Source organism: Oncorhynchus keta, unplaced genomic scaffold, assembly GCF_023373465.1.
Source record: "Oncorhynchus keta strain PuntledgeMale-10-30-2019 unplaced genomic scaffold, Oket_V2 Un_contig_3330_pilon_pilon, whole genome shotgun sequence".
NCBI classification, from domain to species: Eukaryota; Metazoa; Chordata; class Actinopteri; order Salmoniformes; family Salmonidae; genus Oncorhynchus; species Oncorhynchus keta.
In genome coordinates this window covers 340,044-361,186 of record NW_026287199.1, presented here as the reverse complement: position 1 = coordinate 361,186, position 21,143 = coordinate 340,044, and the positions used below count along the sequence as shown (strand labels likewise).

The 21,143-nt window shown below is 44.4% G+C and overlaps 1 protein-coding gene, 3 long non-coding RNA genes and 1 pseudogene across 18 annotated transcripts; 3 read left to right on the top strand and 2 right to left on the bottom strand.

Moving 5' to 3' along the window:
- The first annotated feature begins 266 nt into the window (after positions 1-266).
- Positions 267-19,973, top strand: zgc:162816 (uncharacterized protein LOC571260 homolog). 2 transcript variants are annotated; one of them, XM_052508028.1, is made up of 10 exons: positions 267-304; positions 4,933-5,082; positions 5,175-5,304; positions 7,486-7,636; positions 13,309-13,489; positions 13,568-13,686; positions 13,775-13,901; positions 18,358-18,420; positions 18,779-18,884; positions 19,677-19,973. In XM_052508028.1, the coding sequence occupies exons 1-10, from the start codon at positions 282-284 to the stop codon at positions 19,764-19,766; spliced, it is 1,140 nt and encodes a 379-aa protein (XP_052363988.1). In that variant the 5' UTR covers positions 267-281; the 3' UTR covers positions 19,767-19,973. The 2 variants fall into 2 exon arrangements, with proteins under 2 accessions (XP_052363988.1, XP_052363989.1); XM_052508029.1 differs by lacking the exon at positions 267-304 and adding an exon at positions 521-685.
- Positions 707-2,506, bottom strand: LOC127923876 (uncharacterized). 2 transcript variants are annotated; one of them, XR_008115984.1, is made up of 4 exons: positions 2,274-2,506; positions 2,036-2,115; positions 1,703-1,822; positions 707-1,644 (listed from the first exon to the last, which is right to left on the bottom strand). It is a non-coding gene; the product is annotated as an uncharacterized LOC127923876 (long non-coding RNA). The 2 variants fall into 2 exon arrangements; XR_008115985.1 differs by lacking the exon at positions 2,036-2,115.
- Positions 3,417-4,923, top strand: LOC127923883 (sericin-2-like; annotated as a pseudogene).
- Positions 5,318-7,283, bottom strand: LOC127923877 (uncharacterized). The gene is made up of 3 exons (XR_008115986.1): positions 7,016-7,283; positions 6,437-6,538; positions 5,318-6,325 (listed from the first exon to the last, which is right to left on the bottom strand). It is a non-coding gene; the product is annotated as an uncharacterized LOC127923877 (long non-coding RNA).
- LOC127923875 (uncharacterized) lies at positions 7,658-13,299 on the top strand. 13 transcript variants are annotated; one of them, XR_008115982.1, is made up of 3 exons: positions 7,658-9,160; positions 9,505-11,733; positions 13,176-13,299. It is a non-coding gene; the product is annotated as an uncharacterized LOC127923875 (long non-coding RNA). The 13 variants fall into 13 exon arrangements; XR_008115974.1 differs by having other exon boundaries at positions 13,102-13,299; XR_008115979.1 differs by having other exon boundaries at positions 13,028-13,299.
- Positions 19,974-21,143: the final 1,170 nt, after the last annotated feature.

The following is a 21,143-nucleotide window of genomic DNA, read 5'->3' as shown; positions in this document are numbered from 1 at the left end:
ATGAGGCTTGAGTTTACAAATTGAAGGTTTATTAACCCAACTTTACACAGGCTACTGTTTGGCCGTAGCCCAGGCCAAATAAAGGAAGGATACCCTATTAAAAAAACGTGAGCTTTTCTTATGAAGGTCAGACGTAAGAGAAAGAACAATGACTAAACCTGGTCTTAACCTCCTATGCTCCCTGCCCAACCCCCCTCCACGCCTCTCCACCAACCACCAGGAAGCCCGGCATCAGAACATTCCAAGCATCCCCGTGATTGGCAGATAGCAGGTTGATTGGCATGTCGGGACACCGCGAACACTGGTAAGTACAACACAACCCATTAATAACCGAACACATAACACAGTAATAACTTGGTAAAAAATATAAAACCTTGTAGGCAGTAAGACAACCTTGACCAAGGCTGTTATAGAGGCATGAATGTGAAGGGAAAAGTCGCGGGGCTGCCGTTTGACTGAAAAACGAACTACAGATTGTACCATCGTCAGAATGAGCGGATTTGTCAAAGAGGACGCGCTCTCCCTCAGCTATGTTTGGTCACGCAGGGACACCATAGGATGGACCTTGACCACAGCTGATTAGGTGCTGACTAGTTCGAGTTAGTTAGTTTACATCTGGAATAAAGGTTTGTGTCTGTGCAATTCATCTCAGCCGCGCTGGACAAGAGACTGATACATCACTTTTGTGAGTATGTTTACAAAGTAATAAAACACATTGTCCGCATTTTACCCTCTTTTCACGTTCTTTCTACTTAGTAGATTGTATAGTCAACGCGTTCATTTTGAACTGTGCTCCAAGTCGTTTTGAAATCGGAGCATCTACGCCTGCAATTTAACATCACGAGCGGAACCTCTATCATTGTCCAGTCTTGCCACAGCACCGTCATTGTGAATACGAACGTGTTCTTAACTGACATGCCTAGTTAAATAAAGGTCAATTAACTTAACCGTGAACCGTGGCACTTTGAAGCATATGATTGGTCTAGTTATGTAAGGGATCAAGGGGATTGGATGCATTTTTTAAAGAAACGCCCCTCAAGATTAGACTGTGTAGAGTACGAGGATCTTCAACTAGTAGATATAAACCACATGAATATTGATATTCAATAGCTTTTTCTTGAAGGTTGGGTGATTTAGAGAAATTAGCCCTATTTTTAAAGCGAGAGTTAAACCCAAATACAAAATCTTTGTGCCCTTATCTTGAAATAAGTCTATGGACAAGGACACTGCAATCAATCTATGATTTGTTTACCCACTGCCATCAATATGACCATTTCCTGTGCAGATCCTTAGTGTATTGGTGACAATTCCTGCCGCGTATCACATGCAACTTTCCACCTGAGAACGGGGATCCTGCTTCCAACCTTCCCACTGTTTCTAGAGAACAGGGATCCTGCTTCCAACCTTCCCACTGTTTCTAGAGAACAGGGATCCTGCTTCCAACCTTCCCACTGTTTCTAGAGAACAGGGATCCTGCTTCCAACCTTCCCACTGTTTCTAGAGAACAGGGATCCTGCTTCCAACCTTCCCACTGTTTCTAGAGAACAGGGATCCTGCTTCCAACCTTCCCACTGTTTCTAGAGAACAGGGATCCTGCTTCCAACCTTCCCACTGTTTCTAGAGAACAGGGATCCTGCTTCCAACCTTCCCACTGTTTCTAACCTTCCCACTGTTTATAGAGAACAGGGATCCTGCTTCCAACCTTCCCACTGTTTCTAGAGAACAGGGATCCTGCTTCCAACCTTCCCACTGTTTCTAGAGAACAGGGATCCTGCTTCCAACCTTCCCACTGTTTCTAGAGAACAGGGATCCTGCTTCCAACCTTCCCACTGTTTCTAGAGAACAGGGATCCTGTTTCTTCCTGCTTCAACCTTCCTACTGTTTCTAGAGAACAGGGATCCTGCTTCCAACCTTCCCACTGTTTCTAGAGAACAGGGATCCTGCCACCAACCTTCCCACTGTTTCTAGAGAACAGGGATCCTGCTTCCAACCTTCCTTTCAACTGTTTCTAGAGAACAGGGATCCTGCTTCCAACCTTCCCACTGTTTCTAGAGAACAGGGATCCTGCTTCCAACCTTCCCACTGTTTCTAGAGAACAGGGATCCTGCTTCCAACCTTCCACTGTTTCTAGAGAACAGGGATCCTGCTTCCAACCTTCCCACTGTTTCTAGAGAACAGGGATCCCTGCTTCCAACCTTCCCACTGTTTCTAGAGAACAGGGATCCTGCTTCAACCTTCCACTGTTTCTAGAGAACAGGGATCCTGCTTCCAACCTTCCCACTGTTTCTAGAGAACAGGGATCCTGCTTCCAACCTTCCCACTGTTTATAGCATTAGCCTGTCTCCCTCTCATTTCATTACTGTCTGAACAAAGTGACAACCAACTAAAAAATGTATTTACAAAATATTAGCATACTTTAAATGCCCCCCCCCCTCAAAAAAATCTCAGTCATCAAATGGTGTGTCCATGTAATGTCTAAACCTGAACCTGAACCTAAGCCTGAACCTAAACCAGGGACCTGAACCTTCCCACTGTTTCTAGAGAACCCCACTGTTTCTAGAGAACAGGGATCCTGCTTCCAACCTCCCCACTGTTTCTGTGTGAGAACAGGGATCCTGTCCAACCTTCCCACTGTTTCTAGAGAACACCTGTGTGTGTTTTATTGTCCACCCTGGATCACCTGACCTGTGGGTTTTAACCTTCCCACCCTGGATCACCTGACCTGTGGGTTTTATTGTCCACCCTGGATCACCTGACCTGTGGGTTTTATTGTCCACCCTGGATCACCTGACCTGTGGGTTTTATTGTCCACCCTGGATCACCTGACCTGTATATTTTATTGTCCACCCTGGATCACCTGACCTGTGGGTTTGTATTGTCCAACCTGGATCACCTGAACCTGTGGGTTTTAACCTGAACCAACCTGGATCACCTGACCTGTGGGTTTTATTGTCCACCCTGGATCACCTGACCTGTGGGTTTTATTGTCCACCCTGGATCACCTGACCTGTGGGTTTTATTGTCCACCCTGGATCACCTGACCTGTGGGTTTTATTGTCCACCCTGGATCACCTGACCTGTGGGTTTTATTGTCCACCCTGGATCACCTGACCTGTGGGTTTTATTGTCCACCCTGGATCACCTGACCTGTGGGTTTTATTGTCCACCCTGGATCACCTGACCTGTGGGTTTTATTGTCCACCCTGGATCACCTGACCTGTGGGTTTTATTGTCCACCCTGGATCACCTGACCTGTGGGTTTTATTGTCCACCCTGGATCACCTGACCTGTGGGTTTTATTGTCCACCCTAGTCACAGGCCTAAGCCATGTCAAAATACGTAGTATGCAGGAAATGATCTATAAAAGAGTCAAATGTTCCTGATGGAGCACCCCCAGTTCCCCGTCTAGGGGGGCAATGAAATCCAAATGGCAAATCTCACTCCAAGCTTTCTTCAACAGTTGGCAGCCCTGCGAACAGTGCAGATCTAGCGGATCTTGCGGATCTAGCAGCAGATCTAGCAGATCTAGCAGCAGATCTAGCAGCGGATCTAGCAGCAGATCTAGCAGCAGATCTAGCAGCAGATCTAGCAGCAGATCTAGCAGCGGATCTAGCAGCGGATCTAGCAGCAGATCTAGCAGATCTAGCAGATGATCTAGCAGCAGATCTAGCAGATCTAGCAGCAGATCTAGCAGCAGATCTAGCAGCAGATCTAGCAGCAGATCTAGCAGCAGATCTAGCAGCAGATCTAGCGGATCTAGCAGCAGATCTAGCAGCAGATCTAGCGGATCTAGCAGCAGATCTAGCAGCAGATCTAGCAGCAGATCTAGCGGATCTAGCAGCAGATCTAGCAGATCTAGCAGCAGATCTAGCAGCGGATCTAGCAGCGGATCTAGCAGCGGATCTAGTAGCGGATCTAGTAGCGGATCTAGCAGCGGATCTAGCAGCGGATCTAGCAGCAGATCTAGCAGATGATCTAGCAGCGGATCTAGTAGCGGATCTAGCGGATCTAGCAGCAGATCTAGCAGCAGATCTAGCAGCAGATCTAGCAGCGGATCTAGCAGCGGATCTAGCAGCAGATCTAGTAGCGGATCTAGCAGCAGATCTAGTAGCGGATCTAGCAGCAGATCTAGCGGATCTAGCAGCTGATCTAGCGGATCTAGCAGCAGATTTAGCAGATCTAGCAGCAGATTTAGCAGATCTAGCAGCAGATCTAGCGGATCTAGCAGCAGATCTAGCAGCAGATCTAGCGGATCTAGCAGCAGATCTAGCAGCAGATCTAGCAGATCTAGCAGCAGATCTAGCAGCTGATCTAGCAGCTGATCTAGCGGATCTAGCAGCAGATCTAGCAGCGGATCTAGCAGCTGATCTAGCAGCAGATCTAGCAGCGGATCTAGCAGCAGATCTAGCAGCAGATCTAGCAGCGGATCTAGCAGCAGATCTAGCAGCGGATCTAGCAGCAAATCTAGCAGCAGATCTAGCAGCAGATCTAGCAGCGGATCTAGCAGCGGATCTAGCAGCAGATCTAGCAGCAGATCTAGCAGATCTAGCAGATCTAGCAGCAGATCTAGCAGCACATCTAGCACATCTAGCAGCAGATCTAGCAGATCTAGCGGCTGCCTGGGCAACAGCGTGTTATTATGCAGTAATATGTGAATAAGTCCTCCAAGAGTAAAGGGGCCCAGTAACTTAGTTAGGTTGCCTTTTATCATCGTATCTGTTAGTTCCAGTGTCGTTCAGGTTGTCAAAATGTTGTCTGGATTTAAGTTGCAGTTTAGGCTACAGGTTATATCTTTGACACTCTGCCCCATTGACAGGTTAGAGATGGATTTGACACGTGTGTGTGTGTGTGTGTGTGTGTGTGTGTGTGTGTGTGTGTGTGTGTGTGTGTGTGTGTGTGTGTGTGTGTGTGTGTGTGTGTGTGTGTGTGTAGTGTGATGGAGGGGGACCATATAACCACCCTGTCTACTCCTGTAATGGTTGTGGATGTTGATATAGTGAAGAGGAATGCTGAGAAAATGAGAGAACACTGGACCAAGCTGGGAGTCACACTACGACCCCACATGAAGACACACAAGACCCTGTAAGACATTTACACACACACACATTTACACACACACACACATACAAACCCAATAAGAGACCTGAACTGTGTGTGTGTGTGTGCGTGTGTTGTGAGTGTGGTGATATAATGACAGGTGGGTCTAGGAGTTGTATCGTCGTGTCAACACTGGCAGAAGCCGGTTTCTATGCCGACCACGGATATGACGACATCCTGTATGCCTACTCTGTGCCCTTTGACAAGGTACACACCCTAACGCCTCCACACTACACCCTAACGCCTCCACACTACACCCTAACGCCTCCACACTACACCCTAACGCCTCCACACTACACCCTAACCCCTCCACACTACACCCTAACCCCTCCACACTACACCCTAACCCCTCCACACTACACCCTAACCCCTCCACACTACACCCTAACCCCTCCACACTACACCCTAACCCATGCACACTACACCCTAACTTACATAGTGGAGGGTAAATGCTGTTTACACACACTAACCCCTCCACACTACACCCTAACCCCTGCACACTACACCCTAACCCCTGCACACTACACCCTAACCCCTCCACACTACACCCTAACCCCTCCACACTACACCCTAACCCCTCCACACTACACCCTAACCCCTCCACACTACACCCTAACCCCTCCACACTACACCCTAACCCCTGCACACTACACCCTAACCCCTCCACACTACACCCTAACTTACATAGTGGAGGGTAAATGCTGTTTACACACACTAACCCCTCCACACTACACACTAACCCCTCCACACTACACACTAACCCCTCCACACTACACCCTAACCCCTCCACACTACACCCTAACCCCTCCACACTACACCCTAACCCCTCCACACTACACCCTAACCCCTCCACACTACACCCTAACCCCTCCACCCTAACTTCCATAGTGGAGGGTAAATGCTGTTTACACACCTTTATAAACCTACCCTTTGCTGAGAAATGCATTAAAAGTTGTTACGTTACTTACTGCCAACGGCGACCAGCGTTTTGCTTCTACCTCACTAACTGTACAGCTAGATGCCTCTACCTCACTAACTAACTGTACAGCTAGATGCCTCTACCTCACTTACTAACTGTACAGCTAGAAGCTTCTACCTCACTAACTAACTGTACAGCTAGAAGCTTCTAACTAACTAACTGTACAGCTAGATGCCTCTACTTCACTAACTAACTGTACAGCTAGATGCCTCTACCTCACTAACTAACTGTACAGCTAGATGCCTCTACCTCACTAACTAACTGTACAGCTAGAAGCTTCCTACCTCACTAACTAACTAACTAACTGTACAGCTAGATGCCTCTACCTCACTAACTAACTGTACAGCTAGATGCCTCTACCTCACTAACTAACTGTACAGCTAGAAGCTTCTACCTCACTAACTAACTGTACAGCTAGATGCTTCTACCTCACTAACTAACTGTACAGCTAGAAGCTTCTACCTCACTAACTAACTGTATAGCTAGATGCCAGCTAGAAGCTTCTCTACCTCACTAACTAACTGTACAGCTAGAACCTCACTAACTAACTTCTGCCTCTACCTCACTAACTAACTGTACAGCTAGATGCCTCTACCTCACTAACTAACTGCAGCTAGATGCCTCTACCTCACTAACTAACTGTACAGCTAGATGCCTCTACCTCACTAACTAACTGTACAGCTAGATGCCTCTACCTCACTAACTAACTGTAACTGTACAGCTAGATGCCTCTACCTCACTAACTAACTGTACAGCTAGATGCCTCTACCTCACTAACTAACTGTACAGCTAGATGCCTCTACCTCACTACCTAACTGTACAGCTAGATGCCTCTACCTCACTTACTAACTGTACAGCTAGATGCCTCTACCTCACTAACTAACTGTACAGCTAGATGCCTCTACCTCACTAACTAACTGTATAGCTAGAAGCTTCTACCTCACTAACTAACTGTACAGCTAGATGCCTCTACCTCACTAACTAACTGTACAGCTAGATGCCTCTACCTCACTAACTAACTGTACAGCTAGATGCCTCTACCTCACTAACTAACTGTACAGCTAGATGCCTCTACCTCACTAACTAACTGTACAGCTAGATGCCTCTACCTCACTAACTAACTGTACAGCTAGATGCCTCTACCTCACTAACTGTACAGCTAGATGCCTCTACCTCACTAACTGTACAGCTAGATGCCTCTACCTCACTAACTGTACAGCTAGATGCCTCTACCTCACTAACTGTACAGCTAGATGCCTCTACCTCACTAACTGCACAGCTAGATGCCTCTACCTCACTAACTGTACAGCTAAATGCCACTACCTCACTAACTGTACAGCTAAACATCTGCTAAACATGTGTATGACAAATAAAATGAGATGTGTGTGTGTGTGTGTGTGGTGTGTAAGGTTGAGCGCTGTGCGGTGCTGGCAGAGCGTCTGTCTCTGTTCCAGGTGTTGTTGGACCACAGAGATGCTCTGGAGCAGCTGAGGAAGAGACCACTGACAGACGGGCGGGTGTGGCACGTCTGGCTCAAACTGGACTGTGACAACGGAAGAGGTGAGAGAGGGGGTTCTAGAATGTTCTAGAATGCTATTATGGTGTTCTAGAATGCTTCGCTGTTCTGTTCCTTCAGACCTGGGCCAAAAGTATGTCAAATATGTTAATGTTTGAAATATACTATATAAATAAAGTTTGATTTGATTTTGAAAGTCAGATACTTGAAGTATGTGAGGTGCACTTGGCTTGGTGTTTACTATTCCATTGGTTTGAAATCAAGTGCACCTCAAAGTATTGGGAGAATTTGACTCATGTACTTGACCCAGTTCAGTAGGATGTTCAGATAGGAATACGCTACGTAAAACAAATACATGGTGAATAAGCAATCAGCTCCATTCATGGGATTTCTATACGCAACATTCAACAACTATTGGCCACTGAACGTGGCTCTGGCTTGTGTTCAGTACAACAAAACGGTACCTTACTGAACCACCAGTTCATGACCTTTGTGATTATGGTAGCCCAGAGGACCGTTTTTACTTTTGTTATTTTTATTAAAAAATATATATATATTTTATACCTGTTTTCTCTGCAATTTCATGGTATCCAATTTTGTCGTAGTTACAGTCTTGTCTCATCGCTGCAACTCCTGTACGAACTCAGGAGAGGCAGGAAAGGTCGAGAGCGTCCTCCTTAACCCAACCAAGCCACACTGCATCTTGACACAATGCCCGCTTAACCCGGAGGCCAGACGCACTAATGTGTCAGAGGAAACGCCGTACACCTGGTGACCGTGTCAGGGTGCACTGCACCTGGCCCACCGCTAGTTTTGTCGCTAGTTTTGCACTGTTGGTTAAGGGCCTGTAAGTAAGCATTTCACCTGTTGTATTCGGCGCACGTGACAAATAAACTTTAATTTGAATTAGTGTGCGATGGGACAAGGACATCCCTGCCGGCCAAACCCTCCCCTAACGCGGACAATGCTGGGCCAATTGTGCACCGCCCCATGGGTCTCCCGGTCGCGACAGAGCCTGGACTCGAACCCAGAATCTCTAGTGGCACAGCTAACACTGTGATGCATATCCCATATGGTGGGATTATAGTGGCCCAGAGGACAGTTACCATATAGTGGGATTATAGTGGCCCAGAGGACAGTTACCATATGGTTGGATTATAGTGGCCCAGAGGACAGTTACCATATGGTTGGATTATAGTGGCCCAGAGGACAGTTACCATATGGTTGGATTATAGTGGCCCAGAGGATAGTTACCATATGGTTGGATTATAGTGGCCCAGAGGACAGTTACCATATAGTGGGATTATAGTGGCCCAGAGGACAGTTACCATATGGTGGGATTATAGTGGCCCAGAGGACAGTTACCATATGGTGGGATTATAGTGGCCCAGAGGACAGTTACCCTATAGTGTGATTATAGTAGCCCAGAGGACAGTTACCATATGGTTGGATTATAGTGGCCCAGAGGACAGTTACCATATGGTTGGATTATAGTGGCCCAGAGGACAGTTACCATATGGTGGGATTATAGTGGCCCAGAGGACAGTTACCATATAGTTGGATTATAGGTTGGATTATAGTGGCCCAGAGGACAGTTACCATATGGTTGGATTATAGTGGCCCAGAGGACAGTTACCATATGGTTGGATTATAGTGGCCCAGAGGAAAGTTACCATATGGTTGGATTATAGTGGCCCAGAGGACAGTTACCATTTGGTTGGATTATAGTGGCCCAGAGGACAGTTACCCTATAGTGGGATTATAGTGACCCAGAGGACAGTTACCATATGGTTGGATTATAGTGGCCCAGAGGACAGTTACCATATGGTTGGATTATAGTGGCCAGAGGACAGTTACCATATGGTTGGATTATAGTGGCCCAGAGGACAGTTACCATATGGTTGGATTATAGTGGCCCAGAGGACAGTTACCATATGGTGGGATTATAGTGGCCCAGAGGACAGTTACCATATGGTGGGATTATAGTGGCCCAGAGGACAGTTACCATATGGTTGGATTATAGTGGCCCAGAGGACAGTTACCATATGGTTGGATTATAGTGGCCCAGAGGACAGTTACCATATGGTGGGATTATAGTGACCCAGAGGACAGTTACCATATGGTTGGATTATAGTGGCCCAGAGGACAGTTACCATATAGTGGGATTATAGTGGCCCAGAGGACAGTTACCATATGGTGGGATTATAGTGGCCCAGAGGACAGTTACCATATGGTAGGATTATAGTGGCCCAGAGGACAGTTACCATATGGTTGGATTATAGTGGCCCAGAGGACAGTTACCCTATAGTGGGATTATAGTGGCCCAGAGGACAGTTACCATATGGTGGGATTATAGTAGCCCAGAGGTCAGTTACCATATGGTTGGATTATAGTGACCCAGAGGTCAGTTACCATATAGTTGGATTATAGTGGCCCAGAGGACAGTTACCATATGGTTGGATTATAGTGGCCCAGAGGACAGTTACCCTATAGTGGGATTATAGTGGCCCAGAGGACAGTTACCATATGGTGGGATTATAGTAGCCCAGAGGTCAATTACCATATGGTTGGATTATAGTGACCCAGAGGTCAGTTACCATATAGTTGGATTATAGTGGCCCAGAGGACAGTTACCATATGGTTTGATTATAGTGGCCCAGAGGACAGTTACCCTATAGTGGGATTATAGTAGCCCAGAGGACAGTTACCATATGGTTGGATTATAGTGGCCCAGAGGACAGTTACCATATGGTTGGATTATAGTGGCCCAGAGGACAGTTACCATATGGTTGGATTATAGTGGCCCAGAGGACAGTTACCATATGGTTGGATTATAGTGGCCCAGAGGACAGTTACCATATGGTTGGATTATAGTGGCCCAGAGGAAAGTTACCATATGGTTGGATTATAGTGGCCCAGAGGACAGTTACCATATGGTTGGATTATAGTGGCCCAGAGGACAGTTACCATATGGTTGGATTATAGTGGCCCAGAGGACAGTTACCATATGGTTGGATTATAGTGGCCCAGAGGACAGTTACCCTATAGTGGGATTATAGTGACCCAGAGGACAGTTACCATATGGTTGGATTATAGTGGCCCAGAGGACAGTTACCATATGGTTGGATTATAGTGGCCCAGAGGACAGTTACCATATGGTTGGATTATAGTAGCCCAGAGGACAGTTACCATATGGTTGGATTATAGTGGCCCAGAGGACAGTTACCCTATAGTGGGATTATAGTGGCCCAGAGGACAGTTACCATATGGTGGGATTATAGTGGCCCAGAGGACAGTTACCATATGGTTGGATTATAGTAGCCCAGAGGACAGTTACCATATGGTTGGATTATAGTGGCCCAGAGGACAGTTACCATATGGTGGGATTATAGTGACCCAGAGGACAGTTACCATATGGTTGGATTATAGTGGCCCAGAGGACAGTTACCATATGGTTGGATTATAGTGGCCCAGAGGACAGTTACCATATGGTTGGATTATAGTGGCCAGAGGACAGTTACCCTATAGTGGGATTATAGTGGCCCAGAGGACAGTTACCCTATAGTGGGATTATAGTGGCCCAGAGGACAGTTACCCTATAATGGGATTATAGTGGCCCAGAGGACAGTTACCCTATAGTGGGATTATAGTGGCCCAGAGGACAGTTACCCTATAGTGGGATTATAGTGGCCCAGAGGACAGTTACCCTATAGTGGGATTATAGTGGCCCAGAGGACAGTTACCCTATAGTGGGATTATAGTGGCCCAGAGGACAGTTACCCTATAGTGGGATTATAGTGGCCCAGAGGTCAGTTACCATATAGTGGGATTATAGTGGCCCAGAGGACAGTTACCATATAGTGGGATTATAGTGGCCCAGAGGTCAGTTACCATATAGTGGGATTATAGTGGCCCAGAGGACAGTTACCCTATAGTGGGATTATAGTGGCCCAGAGGACAGTTACCATATAGTGGGATTATAGTGGCCCAGAGGACAGTTACCATATAGTGGGATTATAGTGGCCCAGAGGACAGTTACCCTATAGTGGGATTATAGTGGCCCAGAGGACAGTTACCATATAGTGGGATTATAGTGGCCCAGAGGACAGTTACCCTATAGTGGGATTATAGTGGCCCAGAGGTCAGTTACCCTATAGTGGGATTATAGTGGCCCAGAGGACAGTTACCCTATAGTGGGATTATAGTGGCCCAGAGGACAGTTACCATATGGTTGGATTATAGTGGCCCAGAGGACAGTTACCATATGGTTGGATTATAGTGGCCCAGAGGACAGTTACCATATGGTTGGATTATAGTAGCCCAGAGGACAGTTACCATATGGTTGGATTATAGTGGCCCAGAGGACAGTTACCATATGGTTGGATTATAGTGGCCCAGAGGACAGTTACCATATGGTTGGATTATAGTGGCCCAGAGGACAGTTACCATATGGTTGGATTATAGTGGCCCAGAGGACAGTTACCATATGGTTGGATTATAGTAGCCCAGAGGACAGTTACCATATGGTTGGATTATAGTGGCCCAGAGGACAGTTACCATATGGTTGGATTATAGTGGCCCAGAGGACAGTTACCATATGGTTGGATTATAGTAGCCCAGAGGACAGTTACCATATGGTTGGATTATAGTGGCCCAGAGGACAGTTACCCTATAGTGGGATTATAGTGACCCAGAGGACAGTTACCATATGGTTGGATTATAGTGGCCCAGAGGACAGTTACCATATGGTTGGATTATAGTGGCCCAGAGGACAGTTACCATATGGTTGGATTATAGTAGCCCAGAGGACAGTTACCATATGGTTGGATTATAGTGGCCCAGAGGACAGTTACCCTATAGTGGGATTATAGTGGCCCAGAGGACAGTTACCATATGGTGGGATTATAGTGGCCCAGAGGACAGTTACCATATGGTTGGATTATAGTAGCCCAGAGGACAGTTACCATATGGTTGGATTATAGTGGCCCAGAGGACAGTTACCATATGGTGGGATTATAGTGACCCAGAGGACAGTTACCATATGGTTGGATTATAGTGGCCCAGAGGACAGTTACCATATGGTTGGATTATAGTGGCCCAGAGGACAGTTACCATATGGTTGGATTATAGTGGCCAGAGGACAGTTACCCTATAGTGGGATTATAGTGGCCCAGAGGACAGTTACCCTATAGTGGGATTATAGTGGCCCAGAGGACAGTTACCCTATAGTGGGATTATAGTGGCCCAGAGGACAGTTACCCTATAGTGGGATTATAGTGGCCCAGAGGACAGTTACCATATAGTGGGATTATAGTAGCCCAGAGGACAGTTACCCTATAGTGGGATTATAGTGGCCCAGAGGACAGTTACCCTATAGTGGGATTATAGTGGCCCAGAGGACAGTTACCCTATAGTGGGATTATAGTGGCCCAGAGGACAGTTACCCTATAGTGGGATTATAGTGGCCCAGAGGACAGTTACCATATAGTGGGATTATAGTGGCCCAGAGGACAGTTACCCTATAGTGGGATTATAGTGGCCCAGAGGACAGTTACCCTATAGTGGGATTATAGTGGCCCAGAGGACAGTTACCCTATAGTGGGATTATAGTGGCCCAGAGGACAGTTACCATATAGTGGGCTGCGTGTCGTTTAGTACAAACAGTAACGCGACGTAGCAAACGTTGAACTGAACACACCGGGGTTCTGTTTTGTAGCGGGTGTTCTGCACTCGGAGCCAGAGGCACTGAGATTGGCCCAGGCCATCTCTGAGTCAGAGGGGGTGGAGCTGACGGGGGTATACGCCCACTGTGGGAACACCTATGGCTGCAGAGGGGCGGAGCAAATACATGCTGTTGCCCATGAAACAACCACCCTCGTACTGCAGTTCATGGAGAAGTAAGAACACACACACACACACACACACACACACACACACACACACACACACACACACGTCTCTCTCTCTCTCTCCAGACTGAAGGATGTGGGAATCAGCTGTAAATCCAGTATAGGCTCCACCCCCTCCTGCAGCCAGCCAATCAGTGACATGGCCAAGCTCAGCGAGGTGCATCCTGGGAACTACGTCTTCTTCGGTCAGTGTGGTGTGTGTGTGTGACCTCAACAGATCTATTGTAGTAGAAAGCAGTGTTGTTTTCTGATTGGCTGCTGTGCTTTCTGTAGACGTGCAGCAGTCTGTGATTGGTTCGTGCGGTCTGGAGGACGTGGCTGTCAGGGTTCTGAGCAGGGTTATAGGTCACTCTCCTCACAGAAACCAGCTGCTCCTCGACTGTGGCTGGTCTGCTCTCAGGTACAGAAGCTGTATTAAATACTGTCGTTATTACTATTATACTGCTGTCATAGTACTGTTATTACTATTATACTACTGTCATAGTACTGTTATTACTAGTATACTACTGTCATAGTACTGTTATTACTATTATACTACTGTCATAGTACTGTTATTACTACTATACTACTGTCATAGTACTGTTATTACTACTATACTACTGTCATAGTACTGTTATTACTATTATACTACTGTCATAGTACTGGTATACTACTGTCATAGTACTATTATTACTATTATACTATTATACTACTATCATAGTACTGTTATTACTATTATACTACTATACTACTGTCATAGTACTGTTATTACTATTATACTACTATACTACTGTCATAGTACTGTTATTACTATTATACTACTATACTACTGTCATAGTACTGTTATTACTATTATACTACTGTCATAGTACTGTTATTACTATTATACTACTGTCATAGTACTGTTATTACTACTATACTACTGTCATAGTACTGTTATTACTATTATACTACTGTCATAGTACTGGTATTACTACTGTCATAGTACTATTATTACTATTATACTACTATCATAGTACTGTTATTACTATTATACTACTATACTACTGTCATAGTACTGTTATTACTATTATACTACTATACTACTGTCATAGTACTGTTATTACTATTATACTACTATACTACTGTCATAGTACTGTTATTACTATTATACTATTGTCATAGTACTGGTTTTACTACTGTCATAGTACTGTTATTACTATTATACTACTGTCATAGTACTGTTATTACTATTATACTACTATCATAGTACTGTTATTACTATTATACTACTGTCATAGTACTGTTATTACTATTATACTACTGTCATAGTACTGTTATTACTACTATACTACTGGCATAGTACTGTTATTACTATTATACTTCTATACTACTGTCATAGTACTGTTATTACTATTATACTACTGTCATAGTACTGTTATTACTATTATACTACTGTCATAGAACTGTTATTACTATTATACTACTGTCATAGTACTGTTATTACTATTATACTACTATACTACTGTCATAGTACTGTTATTACTATTATACTACTGTCATAGTACTGTTATTACTATTATACTACTATACTACTGTCAGTACTGCTATTACTATTATACTACTATACTACTGTCATAGTACTGTTATTACTATTATACTGTCATAGTACTGTTATTACTATTATACTGTCATAGTACTGTTATTACTATTATACTACTGTCATAGTACTGTTATTACTATTATACTACTGTCATAGTACTGTTATTACTATTATACTACTATACTGTCATAGTACTGTTATTACTATTATACTACTGTCATAGTACTGTTATTACTATTATACTACTATACTGTCATAGTACTGTTATTACTAGTATACTACTGTCATAGTACTGCTATTACTATATACTACTATACTACTGTCATAGTACTGTTATTACTAGTATACTACTGTCATAGTACTGTTATTACTAGTATACTACTGTCATAGTACTGCTATTACTATTATACTACTGTCATAGTACTGTTATTACTATTATACTACTGTCATAGTACTGGTATTACTACTGTCATAGTACTATTATTATACTATTATACTACTGTCATAGTACTGTTATTACTATTATACTACTATACTACTGTCATAGTACTGTTATTACTATTATACTACTATACTACTGTCATAGTACTGTTATTACTATTATACTACTATACTACTGGCATAGTACTGTTATTACTATTATACTACTGTCATAGTACTGCTATTACTATTATACTACTGTCATAGTACTGCTATTACTATTATACTACTGTCATAGTACTGTTATTACTATTATACTACTGTCATAGTACTGTTATTACTATTATACTACTGTCATAGTACTGTTATTACTATTATACTACTGTCATAGTACTGTTATTACTATTATACTACTATACTACTGTCATAGTACTGTTATTACTATTATTACTATTATACTACTGTCATAGTACTGTTATTACTATTATACTACTATACTACTGTCATAGTACTGTTATTACTATTATACTACTATACTACTGTCATAGTACTGTTATTACTATTATACTACTATACTACTGTCATAGTACTGTTATTACTATTATACTACTATACTACTGTCATAGTACTGTTACTACTGTCATAGTACTGTTATTACTGTTAAACTCAGCAAAAATAGAACCGACCTTCGAGGAGGCCATGGGACGTCCAAGGTGAGCTGCTTCTATGACACCAGCTTATAAACTCAACAAAAAAAGAAACATCCTCACTGTCAACTGCGTTTATTTTCAGCAAGCTTAACATGTGTAAATATTTGATTCAACAGACTGAGACACAAACTGAACAAGTTCCACAGACATGTGACTAACATAAATAGAATGTGTCCCTGAACAAAGGGGGGTGCTGACGCTGTGACACTCCACCCCAGACCATGACGCACCCTCCACCTCCAAATCGATCCCGCTCCAGAGTACAGGCCTCGGTGTAACGCTCACTCCTTCAACAATAAATGGAAATCTGACCATCACCCCTGGTAAGACAAAACCGCGACTCATCAGTGAAGGGCACTTTTTGCCAGTCCTGTCTGGTCCAGTGACGGTGGGTTTGTGCCCAACGCTGTTGCCGGTGATGTCTGGTGAGGACCTGCCTTACAACAGGCCTACAAGCCCTCAGTCCAGCCTCTCCCAGACTATTGCGGACAGTCTGAGCACTGATGGAGGGATTGTGCGTTCCTGGTGTAACTCGGACAGTTGTTGTTGCCATTCTGAACCTGTCCCGCGGATGTACCGATCCTATGCAGGTGTTGTTACACGTGGTCTGCCACTGCGAGGACGATCAGCTGTCCGCCCTGTCTCCCTGTAGCGCTGTCTTAGGCGTCTCACAGTATGGACATTGCAATTTATTGTCCTGGCCACATCTGCAGTCCTCATGCCTCCTTGCAGCATGCCTAAGGCACATTCACGCAGATGAGCAGGGACCCTGGGCATCTTTCTTTTGGTGTTTTTCAGAGTCAGTAGAAAGGCCCCTTTAGTGTCCTAAGTTTTCATAACTGTGACATTAATTGCCTACCGTCTGTAAGCTGTTAGTGTCTTAACGACCGTTCCACAGGTGCATATTCATTGTTTATGGTGCATTGGAAACAGTGTTTAAACCCTTTACAATGAAGATCTGTGAAGTCATTTTGGATTTTTACTAATTATCTTTGAAAGACAGGGTCCTGAAAAAGGGACCTTTCTTTTTTTGCTTAGTTTATATAGATAACAGTTACAGAGATGTTCAATAAATAGTACTGGTATTACTACTGTCATAGTACTGGCATTACTACTGTCATAGTACTGGTATTACTACTGTCATAGTACTGGTATTACTACTGTCATAGTACTGGTATTACTACTGTCACAGTACTGGTATTACTACTGTCACAGTACTGGTATTACTACTGTCACAGTACTGGTATTACTACTGTCACAGTACTGGTATTACTACTGTCACAGTACTGGTATTACTACTGTCACAGTACTGGTATTACTACTGTCACAGTACTGGTATTACTACTGTCATAGTACTGGTATTACTACTGTCATAGTACTGGTATTACTGTCACAGTACTGGTATTACTGTCACAGTACTGGTGTTACTACTGTCATGGTACTGTTATTACTACTGTCATAGTACTGTTATTACTACTGTCACTACTGTCATAGTACTGGTATTACTACTGTCATGGTACTGGTATTACTACTGTCATGGTACTGGTATTACTACTGTCATGGTACTGGTATTACGACTGTCATAGTACTGTTATTACTACTGTCATAGTACTGTTATTACTACTGTCATAGTACTGTTATTACTACTGTCATAGTACTGTTATTACTACTGTCATAGTACTGTTATTACTACTGTCATAGTACTGTTATTACTACTGTCATAGTACTGTTATTACTACTGTCATAGTACTGTTATTACTACTGTCAGTACTGTTATTACTACTGTCATGGTACTGGTATTACTACTGTCATGGTACTGTTACTGTCATTACTGTCATAGTACCGGTATTACTACTGTCATAGTACTGGCATTACTACTGTCATAGTACTGTTGTTACGACTGTCATAGTACTGGTATAACTACTGGCATAGTACTGTTACTGTCAGTACTGTTAATACTACTGTCAGTACTGTTATAACTACTGTCATAGTACTGTTATTACTACTGTCATAGTACTGTTATTACTACTGTCATAGTACTGTTGTTACTACTGTCATAGTACTGTTGTTACTACTGTCATAGTACTGGTATTACTACTGTCATAGTATTGTTACGGTCAGTACTGTTGTTACTACTGTCATAGTACTGTATTATCACATTTCAGTCTCGATGGAGCTGGGAAACTGCCCACTGGATACGCTGTTATAGAGGGACATCCTGACCTCAGGTACTACTACAGTACTACTATGGTAATACTACGACTGATATTACTACTACTGTTATAGAGGGACATCCTGACCTCAGGTACTACTACAGTACTACTATGGTAATACTACGACTGATATTACTACTACTGTTATAGAGGGACATCCTGACCTCAGGTACTACTACAGTACTACTATGGTAATACTACGACTGATATTACTACTACTGTTATAGAGGGACATCCTGACCTCAGGTACTACTACAGTACTACTATGGTAATACTACGACTGATATTACTACTGTACTGCTTCTACTCCTATACTTCTGCAGTACCACTAATCTGACCCCTGTCCTCCCGGTGTCTGTCCGTCCCCCTGCAGGTTGATGTCTATGACCCAGGAGCATGGCAGAGTGGAGCCTCTCTCAGGACAACTAGACTACAGCAGATACCCCCTGGGAACACTGCTGACTATTATACCTTACCATGTGAGTACTAATCCCTTACTCCTCCCCTATTCAGTCATCCCCTACTGCATTAGTACTCATCCCTGACTCATCCACTATTCAGTCATCCCCTACTGCATTAGTACTCATCCCTTACTCCTTCCCTATTCAGTCATCCCCTACCGCATTAGTACTCATCCCTTACTCCTCCCCTATTCAGTCATCCCCTACTGCATTAGTACTCATCCCTGACTCATCCACTATTCAGTCATCCCCTACTGCATTAGTACTCATTTACTCATCCCCCACGGCATTAGTACTCATCCCTTACTCCTCCCCTATTCAGTCATCCCCTACCACATTAGCACTCATCCCTTACTCCTCCCCTATTCAGTCATCCCCTACCGCATTAGCACTCATCCCTTACTCCTCCCCTATTCAGTCATCCCCTACCGCATTAGTACTCATCCCTTACTCCTCCCCTATTCAGTTATTCCCTACCGCATTAGTACTCGTCCCTTACTCGTCCCCTATTCAGTCATCCCCTACCGCATTAGTACTCATCCCCTATTCAGTCATCCCCTACCGCATTAGTACTCATCCCTTTCTCCTCCCCTATTCAGTCATCCCCTACTGCATTAGTACTCATCCCCTATTCAGTCATCCCCTACTGCATTAGTACTCATCCCCTACTGCATTAGTACTCATCCCCTATTCAGTCATCCCCTACTGCATTAGTACTCCTCCCCCATTACGTTAGTGTCTTTAAGTTGTCATTGTACACTACTTGTTCTGCATATCAGAGGTCTAATATAGATAGGTGTGTTCATCCAGGCTTGTGCAACAGCCATGATGCATTCTGTGTACTACGTCCACTCTGGAGGTCGGCTGGTGGAAAAGTGGACACCCACACGCGGCTGGTGATCAAAGGAGCATCATGGGAAATGTAGTCCTGGAGGGAATCAGCCTGAGTCACTAATCACCTTGAAGCTCAAATGCCGTAATTATGTGATGTTGGGAAATGTCCTTCCTATCTTTCCTGAGGTCATCGTTTCTATTGTTGTCCGTCCTGCATTGGGGCGGTACTATACAGCCATCACTGACACTAATAAATTAACCACTTTCCTTAAACCTTTTGTGTTCTCCCAAACTGGATGGTCATTGTTAGAAATAGCAAATATACACTGTACAAAACATTAGGAACACCTGCTCCTTCCATGACAGACTGACCAGGTGAAAGCTATGATCCTTTGTTGATGTCACTTGTTAAATCCACTTCAATCAGTGTAGATGAAGGGGAGGAGACATGTTAAATAAGGATTTAAGTCTTGAGATGATTGTATGTGTGCCATTGAGGGAGAATTGGCAAAACAAAAGATTGAAGTGCCTTTGAACCACAACAGGAGACTGGTGATTGGAGGACGCCTCATAATGGCTGGAACGGCATGGAAACCATGTGTTTGATACCTTTCCCCTCTAGCCATTACCACGAGCCTCCCCAGTTCTAGGCAAGAACTGCAATGCTGCTGGGTTTTTACGCTCAACAGTTTCCGGTGTGTATCAAGAATGGTCCACCACCCAAAGGACATCCAGCCAACTGGACACAACTGTGGGAAGCATTGGAGTCAACATGGAGTCCAACATCCCTGTGGAACGCTGGCACCTTGTAGAGTCAACATGGGCCAACATCCCTGTGGAACGCTTTCAACACCTTTTAGAGTCAACATGGAGTCCAACATCCCTGTGGAACGCTTTCCGCACCTTGTAGAGTCAACATGGGCCAGCATCCCTGTGGAACGCTCCGCACCTTGTAGAGTCAACATGGGCCAGCATCCCTGTGGAACGCTTTCCGCACCTTGTAGAGTCAACATGGGCCAGCATCCCTGTGGAACACTTTCCGCACCTTGTAGAGTCAACATGGGCCAGCATCCCTGAGGAACGCTTTCAACACCTTGTAGAGTCAACATGGGCCAGCATCCCTGTGGAACGCTTTCAGACACCTTGTAGAGTCAACATGGCATCCCTGTGGAACATCAACACCTTGTAGAGTCAACATGGGCCAGCATCCCTGTGGAACACTTTCGACACCTTGTAGAGTCAACATGGGCCAGCATCCCTGTGGGAACGCTTTCAACACCTTGTAGAGTCAACATGGGCCAGCATCCCTGTGGAACGCTTTCAACACCTTGTAGAGTCAACATGGGCCAGCATCCCTGTGGAACGCTTTCAACACCTTGTAGAGTCAACATGGGCCAGCATCCCTGTGGAACGCTTTCAACACCTTGTAGTCAACATGGACCA

Coding starts and splice junctions, on each gene's coding strand:
- zgc:162816 (XM_052508028.1), top strand. CDS start 282: ATGTCGGGACACCGCGAACACTG. Junction 13,687..13,774: donor TGGGAACTACGTCTTCTTCG/GTCAGTGTGGTG, acceptor TGCTTTCTGTAG/ACGTGCAGCAGTCTGTGATT. Junction 18,885..19,676: donor TGACTATTATACCTTACCAT/GTGAGTACTAAT, acceptor GTGTTCATCCAG/GCTTGTGCAACAGCCATGAT.